Source organism: Labrus bergylta, chromosome 22, assembly GCF_963930695.1.
Source record: "Labrus bergylta chromosome 22, fLabBer1.1, whole genome shotgun sequence".
NCBI classification, from domain to species: domain Eukaryota; kingdom Metazoa; phylum Chordata; class Actinopteri; order Labriformes; family Labridae; genus Labrus; species Labrus bergylta.
The window spans coordinates 17,864,660-17,881,384 of NC_089216.1; the positions used below are offsets into that span (position 1 = coordinate 17,864,660).

General features: G+C 42.1%; 1 protein-coding gene across 5 annotated transcripts in view; it reads right to left on the minus strand.

Annotated features, from left to right (window-relative positions):
- Positions 1 to 5,488, minus strand: part of sorcs2 (sortilin-related VPS10 domain containing receptor 2) — a 298,265-nt gene extending 292,777 nt beyond the window's left edge. For 2 of the 5 annotated variants that reach the window (XM_065950852.1, XM_020652884.3), the window contains exon 1: positions 5,023 to 5,487. In XM_065950852.1, the coding sequence (XP_065806924.1) occupies positions 5,023 to 5,376 (354 nt within the window). In that variant the 5' untranslated portion in view covers positions 5,377 to 5,487. Of the gene's footprint in view, positions 1 to 5,022 lie in introns of all 5 variants that reach the window. The other 3 variants (XM_065950853.1, XM_020652882.3, XM_065950854.1) reach the window with 3 other exon arrangements.
- Positions 5,489 to 16,725: the final 11,237 nt, after the last annotated feature.

A 16,725-nucleotide genomic window follows, 5' to 3' on the forward strand; every position in this document is an offset into this window, starting at 1 on the left:
TCTCTTTATTCAGAAGGTCGTTATCGTGTGTCCCGTCACAGGATGTCATGTTTTTATTTCTACATCGCTGAATAATGATTCTACATTCCTTCTTTCAGAATAAATAAAATCCTCCTATCAGTGCATGTCCTGAGAGCTGTAATATTTAAATCGGTTGTTCATACTCTGCATGATTTAATCCCTTCTGAGTCGATTTTTTTTAAATGATGTTTGAAGTAATTCTGATGATATAACTGTCTGTAGTACGGTAAAAACTGAGACGACCTCAGAGGGAAAAGTGCAGTGATGTGATGCTATCCAGCCAATTGTAAGTCAGGCTTTATCAAATCTTTTAGTTGGTTTAAACTGATTTTTCAGCATCTCATTATGTGGAAAACAGCTGTGAAAGTTTTTTTTATGATGCTCCAGGGAGGCTTTTATCTCTGATGATGTCATCATGGTTAATTCTGGTAAATGTCTTTTAAAAACGTAGATCATAGACTTTATGGAACATGGAGGTCGTGTCAATGACGTCACCCGTTGGTTTCTCAAGAGGTGAAATACAGCCCAACAATGGTGGTTGCCATATTGGAAATACAGACTCACTTTGGAACCATCTAGAAAAAGACTGAGGCGGGCTTTTGAGCCTTTTTGCAACCAGCAAGAACAGCAACAACAACAAAAACAACAACGCTGATGAGGATTTGTGTTCAAACATGTTTCTCAGTACCCAGATAATAAAACGTTAAAGGACGTTGAGTGTGCTGACTTTTCTGGTTTCTTGTCAACAGTAACAACATGCCTACATACCTGTTAGATAACTTGACCACGCCCCTTATTATAAAAATGTAAGCCTAACTCTGGGTCTTAATGTAAATCAAAACAAGTGAGTTACTTTAAAGAATCCCCCCCCCCCCCCCCCCCCCAACAGTTAAAACCAAAATACCAATAAAAACATCAGCTAATCGGACCAAAACTGTTTTTCAAACCAGACTGTAAATGTGTTTAATTCTGCTGTATATGGATATTTGGATATGAGGCCTCATGGGGATTCTCTGCCTCAAGTGGACACTCAGGGAACTGCAGGTTTTGCACGCTTGTCTGGAATCGACCAAAAGTTGGGGCCAAAAGTAATTTTTTCTTTGCATCTTCTGTTTCACCGCTGACCATTCTCTCTTAAAACCCGCCATGTGCAAATCATGAAATCTAGTGCAACACTAAACACTTAAAGAGTGTGTGTACCTTTAATAAACGTTCATGAATGCCTTTTACCAGAAGTATAGCCCGTTTTAATTTGCTTTTACCTTGCCACTTTCTCACAATTAATTCATTTCAAAGCAGGTCTCCACCTTGAATTCTCAGATTGAGAAAAGCCTCACAGGGACGAGGGAATTCCTTCATCGTGACGCTCCATGTTAAAACAAAGCTGCTGCCTTTTTGCCTCTTTGATATTAACAGACAGACTTTACTATTTTTGATTACAGACACACCATGCTCTGGATAATGAGCAGACTAGTGATACAAAAAAAAAACCTTCTTTTCTTTTGAGTTACTTTCTAAGACGTTCTCTCAGCGCTGCTTATTCACAGGTTTCATAAATACAATCAAAACGCTGCTGCTGCTGCAACCTTAAACCTTTGCATTATTGGACTTTATTTATTCCACATGCACATCTTTCTCTGTTTAACTTAAGTATCCTCAAAATGCTCCGACTGCAGCACCTTTCTCTGCTCTTCAAGGACTCTTCTGGAAACGCCCGAGGGAGAGTCCTTTCATGCTCTTAAGACATAAATCGTCCAATCAAGGCATGCCGAAGGAAAGTGATTGTCGCCTTCACAACTTCAGGGACACATGAGGGTACACAAGAGCTGTTTTAAATAACAACCCTTGTCACTACAAAGCTGAAAGCAGAATTCATCGTCCTGTTAAAACACTCACATCCTAAAAAAAACGATAGAAATCAGCCAGAAAACAGACACACACACATATCACAGTCAGAGTGCAATGATGTGGTGATTAGCCTGAAGGTTCAATTTGTGTTTCCAGGAAAAATTACCCATCTTTAAGAAATATTTGGCGGCTAAAGTCCTCCATGCTGTTGACCCTCTCATCAGCATTTTACTTTATGAACAGCAAAGACTCCAAATTGAAATTATGGAACAAGAGGGGCGGCGGAGATTCATTTTCCTCACCCATCAATCTGCACGGCACTCATAAATGCCAGCTCAGGGGAAATTGAATGGCACCATTTGTCTGTGTTTATTAGGCTGGGATGGACTACGTCGAAATGACCTTTCAGAATGCAAACCCACGCCGAGCTAACTGAAGGTGAGTCCAACTCTGAGTCCATGTGACTGGCACAGCCGTGGGGCTAAGAGGCATGCAGAATCACTGCCTCAATTAAACCAAAAAAAGTGTAGATGAGGAGGAGGAGTTCATTTTGCCAGGGTCCACTGGGAGAATGTCATTTTTTACGGCCTAAATGTCCGGTCCTAAATGCCAAAGGACGACAATCCCACACATCTTTAAGATTTATGATGCAGAGTCCTTCAGGATCGACTTTGACCAGTTTGAACGGATCAAGCCTGAACTCTTTTAAAAGGAAGAATGTGTGACATGTTACACGTAAATTAATCAGAAATCAAGTGTATCCTGAAGCTCAAGTTTTTAGATCACGGTCATTCTGTGTCAATTTATGTGCAATATGAAGCTACGAGCTAACTAAAGTGTGCTACATCAACTCGCCTTAAAAGGGGGCGGGGTGTCACAGTATTATAAATGTCATGTTTGCAGTATATTTCTAGCAACACCAGCCCTGATGTCAATCATCTGCTGCCATGGGAAACAGCCACTCAGAGGCTCTGGGCTTTGATGTTTTCACAAATACATCATCCAAATATAATTTGAAGACAAAAATAAGAGCACATTTAAAAGAGCAACACCTAACTCTGACACGTAGCGTTTGTCCAAATTCTAAACATCATAGAGAGCTGTCTCCTCCCGCCCCCTCCTCTCTAGAGTCGATGCTCACACAGGTCACCATGTGGTGGACACTGAAGCTTCAGTGTTTATCCAGCTCTGCATGGGTCTGTAAACCTTTCTGTGTTCTAACCTCTCTCCATTTTTCAAAAACATCTCCAATATTGATCCTAGTTTGAGCACGTTTCTGCTCGTGGAGCTTATTAGAAACATGCAGAGGCTTTTTAGGTCGGGTACAATCACTTCTATCTGAACCACTTCTCTTGCCCGCTTCCATTGCTGCAACACCTGTTGGTTTGACCTGATGCTGCTGCATTGTTGTCAGAGAAGCCAGCACTTCAACATAGCATGTTTCCTTAATGTCTGATCATATAGTAAGATCACTTTATCATTTCATTCTTTAGATATCTTACAGATTGCTCCTTTAAAGCTGTAAAGTTTACAACATGTTGGAAACAAGCTCCATAACACATGCTGTAAAAGTAATCTGGGTTAAAATTATCAGTTCCTCTGCCCTCCTCTGAATTAACAAATTCACAATAATTCTCGCTTCATCACCTCAATTTTCTCATCTTCTTGCTACCATCTCAACCCCGCAATTGTGTCAAAGCGCCCTGAGCGCCTCTGATTTTAATCTCTCACTTCTGTCGATGAACCAATAAGTCGAGCAATACCTGCAAATGTCACCGTTTACATTATTTACCAACCAATTTGTCACAAAAACTCCGGCGAATCTGAGCAAAATAGGTCTGCTGGCTGTTTCACGGTGACATTATTCCCTCGCTCATGTTGTGTCTTTTTCTCCCAGAGCCGCCTGCAGCCACAGCCGGTAAAAAACAGCAATGTGTGACACTGACAGAAAGCCTCTGATTGCAAGTGATGTCCCCACCAGACACCACCATTCAAACAGCCGCACACCCCCCTGCTTCTGTCAATACCCATCACAAAGACTGCTGCTGTTTACACAGTGGGGCTGAGCTCACTTGACCTGGCCCTAAGGACAAATTGCCATCATGTTTATACAGTTAGCACACTTCTTCAGCTTAAATCTCCAACAAAGTCACTCAAATACACCTTTGAATATTATAACAGAGTTTCATTCAGTGTCTTAAAAAAATGATTTGAGTGGATGCATCATATCACGTTCTATTTTTGTCTCCTCTTACAGTGCTGCTCAATCCCAGTGGGACTCCCCTTTTTTTTTTTTTTTTTTTTTGGTGAGAGACTGGTACAACATCTGTCTGAAGTCTACTTCAGTGCCACCACTTCAGCAGACACTGACAGCTAAGGCGTAACAAGCAGGCGCCATCCACTTTCACAAGAGCAGCCAAAACAGAAATAAACAAGGCGCTGCAAAATTCATGGACAAAAAAAAAAAAAAAAAAGAAGAAGAAAAGAAAAGAAAGAAAGGCTCCATCAATATTTCAGTCATGGCTTTGTGTGACTAAAAATCACGGACTGTCTGCTTAGTGGGCGCCCCCTCTTCTCCACGCCGCGCTGCTCTGTGCGCATCCTTGGACTCCTCCTGCATGTTAACACACACACGCGCGGAGGTTACCACATGAGTGCTTATTATTGTGGAGCTCAAAGTGGGGTCAGAGGACCTTCCCCGGGTCGCTAATTGATTATTAAAGGGGTTACTGAAGTCAAATGAGGCCTGTGTTAATGAAACTGCTTTTAAATATGAAGGAAAGTTCAAAGAAATGTGCTTTTTTTTTATTTAAGAAGTTCCTCGTGAACCTGAGCCACCGTGTGATGTAATGCCAGTCTGAGGCTACACAGTGAATAGCCATATGCATTTAAAGGTAAAAGAAAAAAAAACCCTCCTGATCTTTGAACAAAGCCAAGACCATGACAGCATCCAGCGCGCATGCAGCTGGACCACCTGGATGCGTAAAAACCTCCCCGCGCCTCCTCCTCCTCTCTCTGAGCAGGCAGCCTCCTGCGGGAACAATAACTAGTTTCTGATGCTGTGCTCTGTGGTTGGAGTGATGGATGGAGGCAGGTGACAAAAGGGGGTGCGAGGTGGGGATGGTCGTGAAGGGACGGGGATCGTCTACTTACGCTGCTGTTCTCTCCTGTCCAGTGGACCATCGCCTGGTTGTGGGTCGCATCTCCTTTGAGCACGAACGAACTGCTTAGCAGAGACATTTGTTTATCCCGGGACAGCGCTCTCCTGAGGCGGTGTGAGCCCTCCGCGCCGACGGCTCCCTCGTCAACATCCTTCGGTAAACCCGGCGGTGAGCCTCCGCCACCGCCGCCCATGTCCAACGTACGGTCCTCCCCGCCGCGCCGGGTTAAAGCCCCGCTGTCACAGCGCGTGGGTCCCGGCAGTGCCATCCAGGCCGAGGCGGTCAGCAGAAAGACGCAGAGGTGCGCAGCGGAGGAGAGCGGGTTTTCAGGGCGCAGAGATGCCATGCTTTGCGCCGTAGTAGCGCTCGAATCGCGGAGACTGATGGAGAGAGTGCTGATGCTCGCGGAAGATAGATAGGTGTATACTGTACGCCGAGAGAGAGAGAGTAAGGGAGGGAGGGAGGGAGAGAGGGAGGGGAACTACTGCGAAGGCAAACAGTGGGGACAACGTGGACGCGTCTCTGAGCCAACAGCCTCCACAGGACGGCGCAGTGGGGCCACCTGCTGGCCTGCAGCTGCAGCGCCGTGCAAACCATTAGTGTTACTCCTCAGTGCATCCCTCATTAAGTGTCACCACATGATGCATCGACACTGTAAAAATGACAAATGGCGTATTTAAAAGATGCATTTTCATTTAAAGTGTCTGTCACTGATTGTTGTAGGAGGCCCTCAGGAGCCCGGAGATTAGAGGAGGAGGCTTTACGCTTCAGTCAGTCTCACACAATCACAGAAGAAAAGAGGATTCTCAAAGCAAAGGAAATGTGTGTTTTCAGGGAATTAAGTGCTACTTTCAGACATTACTCTTCTGTTGATCCACTGCTTTAGTCTTTCTGATCCAAATATGTTACACTGTTTTTTTCTGCTGACAACTCAAAGAATGGCTCATCGGTATACTCCTTTTTCATAAATCCTAAAATGTAGACTTTACATAAAAATATTTTAAGTAAACGATGTCATGGAAAGAATTGATGAGTAAAAGTAGAACAAGTGTAGCCTAAATGTTTGATGATGATTTAGTTTGCAGCTCTACCTTTGGACTATTTTTCCATTATAATTTTTTTTTTGTAGTTTTTTGTTTTTCCAAATGTAGTATGAAAAATTCTGAAGGATTTTTGCCTCTTTGAATTGCGCAGCTGAACTGATTTGACGTGTGAGGACATTTAAGTATTTTTTATTTTTAATGCTTTACTGTTTGTTAATTTTACAAATCCATTCGAAATGTAATACGTATATATTTCTACAAACTAAAAGATATCTTCTCCAAAAGATGTGATAAAGTATTGGAAAGAATTCGGACTCATAAAAAAGTGAACAAGTCCCAGTTAAACCACGTTAAAAATAAATAAGTGACACATGAAAAATAAAGAGGTATTACGCCAGTATGCGTCAAAGGAGCCATTTTCAGACAGAAGTGTCCTAGCTAAGCTCAGCAGTCTTCACGTCTTTGTACATTCATGTGTTTTCCATGATGGCGTAATATTGGTGTCCCAGTCTGTGAGTTCACATTGTGATTAGGTGTTGTGGAAGCACTTCACAGCGGGAGCGCCACATACACACACAGTCAAACATGCACACGCACACACACAGCGCTGTGTTGCCCCACTGGCTCTGCTGAAACCGTCTCGCCTCAGGATCACATCGCCCCCCCCCATTACGCCTCTGTGACTTCAGACTGAAGGCAAAATGTAACAGGGAGATGAGTAAATATTGCGGCTTAAACAGCAGTGTGAAAAGGGCTATAGACATAAAACTCAAGTTGTTTTCATGGAAACTGCTTACAAGCTGTGGTGATATAGTGAAGCTCATTTTAAAATATATTTACAGCTGTTTTATGGTGTGATTTAAGCTTGTTGTCCAACACTCAGAATATGAGGAAACAACACGACAGCTGCCTCATGAGAATCAACCGACGGGGACTAATTTGCTTCACTTTCTTAGCCTCGTCTTTTTCAAGTGAGGAACAATGACCTGAGTCCGGAGGATAATTTGTAAATCCTTTAGGTCACCCTGCAGTCAATCAGCTTAGAGGCCACTGCTGCTCACATCCTCCCCGGGTTTGTTTTTGTTTCAACTTTTAAATTAATTCTTGCATTTTTAATTTGATCTTTGCTCCCAATTTAAAAGATAAAAAACGATCAGAAGACCTAAAGCAGTAAAAGAAATATTGTCACACAAAAAAAAAAAAAGACAACAAAGCCGGAGCAGATTTGCATGCTGTCAGTTTGTCCATTCTTCTCTCAGTGCCTGCATGCTGCTGACCAGCTGGACAAGAGGTCAGAGGTCACACTCTAAGTAATAGCTCTCCTGTGTGTGCGTCCGCTATCCAATTATACTTAAGACGGAGGAGTCACTCCTCCTGACTCGATGAGTCTGGACTAGTAGCGACCGGATGTTGTACTTGCGTCAAACAATGAGCATTTATCTTTATTTCCTCCTGACATTTAACTGTGATCGTAAACTACCCGTGATGATTTTTTTTTGTGTGCTTTTATTATGTCGGAGTTTGATGATGAGGGGCCCGCATCTTATTTTTGACCCTTGGGACTTGCAGTCGAATGCGGCTCTGTCTTTTTAGGTTTATTTGTTCTTTTTACATTTTTAGTCTGTAGGTTTATCAGTGTAATGGGGGAAACTAAAGTTGGACTGAGCTAAAAATGCTCATCACTATATTTGATTTCTAGAGGACATATTATCCCCCTTTCACCCCTTTTCAAACAGTCCCCTGTGGTCTAAATGAAACATCTGTGCTGTGATTTGGTCAAAATATAACATGAATCAAGGACCAGAGGAGGTTTGTGACCCTGTATAAACCAGCTCTCTCAGAACGCTCTGTTTTGGTGTGTGTGTCTCTTTAAATGCAATGACCCCCCTGAGTTTTCCCAGTAGACATCACACCTTCGCTAGCGAGAAAAAAATGGCCGACCTGCGTAAAAGTTTTGTTCTAGGCTGGGGGTGGAGTCTATGGGTGGAGATACCAGGGGAGGGGAGGGGATTTCTCTTTTCCAGAATCCCACTGTGACATCACAAGGAGAGGAAATTTGAAACAGAGCATTTTTCTCTGTGTTATAAGACTTGTGCAGACCACAAACAAAGGACTGGATGGGTTTATTTCACATTTTGTAGGTAGGTAGACACTCAGGTTACCCAAATATATGTTCAGAAACACTGTAGAAGTGTTTTTTTTTCACAATATGTCCCCTTTAAAGTAAAGCTTGAAGTACTAATATTTCCTTTTATGAGGCCTTCAAAGTACTTATACTATATATAATAAGCAGTGGCCACTCTTCTGAACTTTTTTAACTTCTCAAAATGAAAGCTCCACTAGCTTCTAAACTTTAGTACTATACCTACAAAGTCATACTTCATGTACATTTTGATGACTTAAATAAGGTTTTTGCTGCACACAGGTGCTGCAGAGTCTGAAACCTGAGCTCCAGCAGACAGAGTTTGACATGATTATTTCAGCAGAACCTCGTCTTAAAGAAACAGATGTGGTATTAGAGCGACCTACGAGCTGGATCGGTGTTTGAAAGGTGATCTCTGTTAATTATTTACACATCACAGTCCCTTCTGTTGTTGCTGCTCGTCGGGGGAATAAATGGAGAGAGAGCGATGCCGATTCCTTCAGCTGGTCTGGAGATCGGTGCACTCAGGTGTCCGCAGCGGCAGAACGGGAGCAGAGACGCTTTGAATATTTGATAGTCTGTGAGGGCAGGGAGGTGCAGCAGAGTGACAGAAAAGACAAGAAAAGACTCTCACAATGACCTCATACCCACTTCTCGTGCATGTTGCTCTTTCTCAGACGGCTCCACTTTCTCCCTCTTCCTGCTTTAAGATCAACAAACTGTAGTTTTAATGAAGTTTAGAGACCCTTTTATTTGGCAGAGATAAAACCCAGCAGGCAAAGCAAAGATCCACAACGGGGTTGAGAATGAGCAAAGATGCTTCAGGATGCTTCTAAGTGACTTATTTTTAACATATTTATTCTTTTTTTTTTTTTGACGAAATAATCAAACAGACAACACGGTAAATAATGCATGCGCCTTGAAAATGCTGAATTATTCAGGCGACATGAATAATATGTATGAAAATGAAAACTGTACGGACATGTGATGCTACACAAGTCACAGATCAAAACACAGCCGGGTGGATGTGGCAGGACTTCAAATTAAAAATGTACTCGTGATCTTGAAAGCAGGTCTTTATGCAAAAGAAAGGGTGTGTGTGGGGGGGGGGGTGATGGCAGAGTGTGCACCCTCAATGACCTCTACTGCTAGGATACTGCCTGTAATTGCACCTCCTAAACTGGAGCTTAACTTTAAATATTTCATAGCACTGTGGAAAGGTGTGTGTGTGTGTGTGTGTGTGTGTGTGTGCAGGAAGAGGTGGAGAGGTGAGGCTGCAGGAACAGAGAGCGTGGATGTGATCTGTTTTCATCTTAACGACAGTCCTGACCACATGTCCTAATGAGTAAGAAAATGCAAACTGTATTCTTCCAAAGCTCGCGGTTTCCAAGAGAATTCATACTAGCCAAGGAAAGCAGCAGAATTACACTCGACTGCCAGGAGCGAGTATGCAGAGAGCTGAGCTTTCACAGTCGGTCTCATCGTCACATCACAAAGACCTCTTAATCGTTGGATGTCTACGGAGGCCCCGAAGGGACAAGGAGGAAAAGAAGAATGTTGAGATGTGAGAAAAACAGTCAACTTTTTTTTTCTGTTCTCTTGCAAAAATGTTTTTGAGTTCCTAAACTGCTGTTTTCTCTCAGAATAAAAGTTTTCGTTTTTCTGAGTGGAAGTTTTTATGGCCTTCCATTTTTTCATCAGCTTCCATCGGCTATCGTCTCTCATTGATACGCGGACTTTAGGGTTCTACTTCACCGTTACTAAACTCAGCAGCCATCATGTCTTTGCACATATTGATTCCATGACAGTGTAATATTGGGGTCCCAGTCTGTGAATTCACATTGTGTTTCTGCGTTGCTGAAGCATGGCATAGCAGGAGCTCCACACACACACACACACACACACACACACACACACACACACACACACACATTACTGTCATTACCTCCAAAGACGGTACAAAGGGTGGGGGGGATCCCTTTTTCCCCCCATTACGCCTCCAGGACGTTTAGATTGAAGGTGAAACGTCACAGGGGCGTAAACATCGTGGCTGTATAGCAAAGAAGAAATACAATCTTAAAGTTTGGAAAACAAAGAGAATCCTCTTTTCTTTTTGAAACAGAATAAACATTTTGAGGGGGAAAGAAAACTTTTGCAAGAATAAAAATCAGAAAAATTAGGCCTTTTGCTCCGACCGCTACTTCTGCATCTTTTTTACGTCATGTCTTACCTCAGGAGACCCCCTGCACTTTATCCTGGGAATACCGGCTGCTGTATTTTGTCTCAGTTCTTAATGTTTCAATATTAAAGAGTACATTTTGCTCCTGTTATTTCCATTTCCATCTATATTAAAAAGGAAAAAATCTTCAGAAAAGGTAAAGGGGGTAATAATGGATTTGAAGTGTCTAAAATTTTAAATTCTGGTTGGCGTTTTTTGTTTTGGATTTTGAAAATTTAAAAAAAAATCAGAGAATCGAAAAAGACTAAGTACTTTGAGTTTTCTGTTGTATCTTTCATCACAAGAAGTACACTGATTTACACAAGTTTTTCACTGTGATGTGCATGTGTGAACAGGCAGGTCAGGAGTATATCTGGAGAAGTACTCCTGAAGTTTTCTAGATATTTCCAGGAGTGCAGATGTGAAAACGGCTCTAGAAGAGGACTGTAGAAGAGCTTCACACTACAGGTACAGAACATATGATTATTATTTAATACACTGCAGTCTGCAGCGAACGTGTGGAGAAAACGCTAATGAGAGTGAAACATGCAATTAGAATGCATCTTCTAACTGGACTCATTTCTAATAAGTGAAAATGAAGATTGAGTGCAGAACATCTCAGAGGAATGTGAAGCATGGTTTGGTGCCGATCGTACAGAAACCGATGGTGAAAAAAGTAATCAATCAGGAATAAAGCCACCACGATCAAACGTGTCACCACGACAGAGGACACAGACCAGCTGCTCTCCTGCAGCTCCGTAAAACTAATGCATATTAATCTTCATAACATCCAATTATCCGTGAAAATTTCATGACGAACAAAGCTACGTTCAGGAGCAGCATGCTAACGAGCCGTCCAAGGTTTACCTCCCCCTGTGCCGTCTCTGATTCAGATGATGCAAGACCGGCTTTTTTCCATCGGTTCCTCTCATCTGCGTCCGCACACACACACAAACACACGCACATAAACAAGAAGGTGCCACGGGCAGTCACCGAGGAGCGCCATGAAATATTTACTGGATTTTGGTTTCAGAGAGGTCATGGTCTGGGGAGACGGACTCTGAAATCTGTCTCTGTTTTCAGGCGTACCCTCAGAAAGACGCTAAAGAATTCCCACATTAAATCTCACATGCAGGAATGTAGTGATGTGATTTTTATGTGCTCAAATAAGTGTGACTCTTTATGCACAGACATGACGAGGTAACTGAAAAAGCTGCAAGCCTATTCCTCCACTTCATTCCACCAAGGGAGGAAGATATTTTAGCTCCAATATTCGACCTTTTTGTCTACTAATAGAACAAACTTACATGAAATAGTATGTATTGTTTTCTGTAAAGTGGCCAGCACCAGAGATGTAAAAGAAGCTCTATAGTTCTTGGTATCTCTGCAGAACTCTTTTAGCTCTAATTTTTTTGGCTAATCAGGCAGAGTTCAGAAAATACAGTTTGAAGCAAGCAGCATGAAGCCAAAGCAGAAGTGAAATATCCTGCAGTTCCTCGAGTGTCCACTAGAGGCTGGCTGCAGAAGCACAGGAAGTCACATACACACCCATTCAAAAAAGCCTGTTTTTACAGCAGACATGAACATGTTTACAGCCCTGTTAAAAAAAACAAAGCTGAATATCAGATCTCATTAGCTCATGTCTCGATCGGCACACACTGTGAATGTTTTGATGACTCATCAGTTTTGATTTGATGAAGGATAAGAGTTATTCACAATAAGGCGTGTAGCTGACCTGATTGACAGGTGGGCGCGGTGTAACGGTTTGTCAAGAGGTTTAAAACCCGCCTCAGCTCCAGCTCTCAGACTGTCGTTAGGTTGACTGAAAGTTAGACTGAGACAGCATTTCCAGCACGGAGACCGCCATCGATGAGCCTCCAGCGCCCCCTGCAGGAACAGATGGCTGACGTCACACTGGCCACACATCTTTGTCCTTTAATATTTAGTCTATCGTTTGAATTATTGTCACACTTATTTTCAGACATCAAACTGGGAATTTGCTATCATAGCACAGCTGTGTTAAATAAAAAGCAGAGCAGTTCAGTGTTTTAAGCGCTTCAACTTTTGGAACATGACCACCCTCATCACGGTCCGACCAATCAATATAATGGAGCTTCAGATTTCAACGTTGACAACAACAATGACGGCAGAGGACAATCTAATCCTTTTATCTAAAACACCCTGACTCCTTTTTCCGAGCGTACAAATTCCCTGTGAGGAGCTGCAAACATTAAGCAAGTCAATCTAAACCAGACTTAACCGTCACAAAGAAGGGGAGCGCAGGTGCAGGGAGACAACTTTTGTCAACTAGCAACAGTAAGACCTCTGATAAGGAGGTCGGGGATGCTGCCAGCCTAAATTAACGCCGTTTGTGGTTCTAAAAAAAAAAACACAAAAACTGTTGACTAACTACATGATAATTATTGATGCACATCAAAAAACAAGATCAAAAAAAGAAACACAAGGGGTCGTCAAAATTTTCTCTGTTAAAACACAGCGACACGCACCGAGCTGCAGCATCTGACGTCTTAGGAGGAGGACGTTTGTGCAACTTTAAGGAAGTAGAAGAACATGACACAGGTTCAAAATGTTTTTAAAAAATAGAGTTGTTGGCCATTAATATTCATCGGCTCTTTGGTAAAGTTTACAAACACCTTGATCCATGAGCAGACTGACTTCACACACGGTCTAATGGATGTTCCACCTTCCTAATGAGGCAGCCAATGAGTGACCCTGCTGAACTCCCGAGGAGTAATTACCTCAGTTCAGGATCCTTAAAGCACTTATACACGCTTACACACACACACATGCACCAACGCTCACCCTTTAAGTATTTCATATCCCTCCTCTTGCACGGTCTAAAAGGTGTGACCATGTATTAGGGACCACACGGGGGCCGTCTCCTCACTCTGTCCCCCCTGAAGACGAGCCCCCTGCCCCCCCCCCCCCCCCCGAGTCACACTCTGTCATCACGGATTAAAGCAGCGAGATTGACGTCTCACCCTGGCTGATAGAAACACACTCCAACAGAAGGAAACACGTTTGAATACCACTGGTGCATGAAAAACAATGCTGCAGTCATGCTTGGACAAATGTACGCAGAAAAATTTATGTTTAGGACTCCATGCATGGCGGCATGTACAAAGTAAAGCGTGTTAAGAGTGTACACGTTAGTTTTTTGGTGATTTCTATGCGTCAGGGTGTGAAAAAAAACCTTCAGACGCAGATATGTCTGCTGATATGTCTAATGACATTTCTGTCAGGACAAAGTGGATTAATTATCACACCTTTCTTTCCCCCTCCATGCTAACCTGTAGAGTTCAGCGCTGTGTTGTGATGTCATAATGTGCAGAGATGCATCATGTGCAGGTTTAATACTGGAACAATCACATTGACCTTCAATAAATCTTCAAAGGACGACGGAGTCACTGAATCAGAGCAACAGCTGCACGCTGTGGTTGTTAAACACATTGATGGACAGAAAAAGGATCTGGATGTTTTTCTTTTGTGTCTGAAGTCAGGACTTGTTGAGTTGTTTGACCCGTTAATCTGCATATTGATGCTTTCGATGTGCACATATCTTATGTATTCATGTACTTTGTAGCAGCATTTCTACTGACTTTTATCCAGCTTAATGTTTCACGTTATGATCTTTCTTTTGTTAGACTACAGTGTGTGTAAGAAGAGTTTGGAGGGTTTAAAAGTTATTTACAAGTCATTAAAGTCTTTGAACACTGTTCAGATTATGTCTGATTTTATTGCTGACTTGGCTACCAATGGCTGATTTTTGGAAGCAGATTGAAAACATATTAAAAAAACTAAATATGCCATGAAATGAAACCAGAGTCTTCTTTTTGCTTTCTTTAAGTTATTTTACTCTGAATTTGGAATTGGTAGTAGAAAAATCAGACCAAAGTTCTGCGTTAAATATCTTAAAGTCTTTAAGTGGAGTCCAAGATTATTTTCAGTACAGGGAGTGAATCTTGTCATGTTGTATCGTGTCGTACTGTATCCGTCCATAGGGTTTTCACTGTAATGTTCTGTAAATTTGCTTTAATCCCAAGATCAACCTTTAGGGGACACAAGCTGAGTCATATCTTTCTGTTTGGCTAACTAGACTTCCTGCAGATTTTCAAATGACCTTAACCTAACTTTTGATAAATTCTCTCACTATACTTGAAAATATTTAAAACCACATAGGAGTAAGATTTATTGGCTTTAAGACTGACTTAATAATGTCTAACTACAACATTCTTTTGTCAGGTTTCAGTCCACAGACAGGATATTTTCCTAAACTTGCCCATGGGGACCTTCAGCTTAAGACTTACACAGCTGTGATTGATTTTGTTTTGTTTTGTGAAAGAGTCAGTTTGTGAAGGTTAAGGCACCAAAATGTTGCCCTGAGGGATTGTCTTGTCAAAGCAGGAGCCTCTGAAAAGCAATTAGTCCATCATGTTAAAAATACAACTCAGGCGACTCTGTAAGAAGCCTAACTTTAACATTATAAAGGGGGGGGGGGGGGGGGTGATGATATTCATATCTGTAATGCTGAGCTGTATCTCGACAGAATGTTCCTTTTCAATTACAGAGCAGCCTGACTTGAGTTGTAAAATCCTCTGACACAGCATTTAGAGTGTGACAGCACGATATAACTCTCCAGTAAAACTCAGGACAAGAAGTTCTGCTGCAATACGCTGATACCATCTTTCTTCCACACTTTAAAAGGCTTCAGCTCTGTTAACTTCCAGCATCTTTAAAGCCTCTTCACTGCAGCAATAAACACATGAGAGCAGTTTGATTCCGCCTGTGCTGGATGTAAATGTTGCGCTTCGGGGATGGAGATACATTTCCATTTGTCAGATTTCCCCGGAGAGCCAGGCCACTTTCCGGCATCCTCCCCTCCCACAACTCTCACTTAATCAAACGCACCTTCCCCCGGGGTTTCATTTCCAGCGGAGCTAAACATCTGAATGTGGCACAAGAGCCTCCGAGTTCTTCCCCCTCCCCACAACAACCCCTCTGGACCAAAGCTAGACGGCTGAAACACACCCTGCTGCAACCACACTGATTGTAACACATTTGTTTACTGTGCACGGCAATGTCTTAATTGTTGTCAAGGGAAGTTGGAGAGGGAAAGTAGATGGATGAAAGAAGAGAGGGATGGTGGATAGAGGGGGGGCGTGTTGGGGGGAATTCAGTGCAGAGGCTTGCACGCTTGTCTACGGGGACGGGGGATATTACATGCAGTCATATCAAGAAATGTAGCAGTGAATTATAACTCCATCAGCTTATTTCATGCTCAGGGTTAAGTCCAGGATCTTCAGCTAGGTCAGAGAAAGGAAGAGTTTCAGGGCAGGGTGACACCATCTGGAGTTTATAAAGTGTCCTCAGAGAACCTCAATGTGGTCTTCAGTTCACAACATCGATCCAGTCTTGTTTAACGGGCTCAAATGCATGTCATTAATGACTTAAAAATTTGTAAAAATGGTTAAAAACTATTGATCTCCAAGTCGAGATTCAAATGAAAGTCTTAACAATAAGTAAGAGTTTAAGTTCTAGATCAAGAATGGAAAGTCCAAGTTAAGACCCAAGTTAAGACTAGGCCATGTCATTAAAAGATAAAAGTCTAAATAGAATACTAATCCCAAATCAAGTCCAAAGTCAAGACTGAAAGGTCCCAAATCAAGTCCAAAGTCAAGACTAAAAAGTCCCAAATCAAGTCCAAAGTCAAGACTAAAAAGTCCCAAATCTAGCCTAAAGGGAAGACTGAAAGGTCCCAAAATTAAGTCCGAAGTCATGACTGCAAAGTCTCATATCATATCCAAAGCCAAGAATGGAAAATCCCAAATCAAGTCCAAATTCAAGACTTGAAAGTCCCAAAATGAAGTCCAAAGTCAAGAATGGAAAGTCCCAAAAACAAGTATAAGACAAGACTGGAAAGTCCCAAATCAAGTCTAAAGCCAAGACTATAAAATCCTAAAATTAAGTCCAAAGTCAAGATTGAGAAAGTCCCAAATCAAGCCTAAAGCCAAGAATGGAAAGTACCAAAATTAAGTCCAAAGTCAAGACTGGAAAGTCCCAAATCAAGTCTAAAATCAAGACTGGAATCTCTTAAATCAAGTCCAAAGTCAATACTGGAGGGTCATGTTGGCTTTCATCTTTGTGAAGTTTTTCAGAATTCAGTAATTGGTATTCTTGTAGTAGTTATTATTATTTATTTTTTTAAATGCAAGCACTCTTGTCTTAAAGACTCTGGATCTTTTAATTTTGCAAGCAACAGATAACTAAATA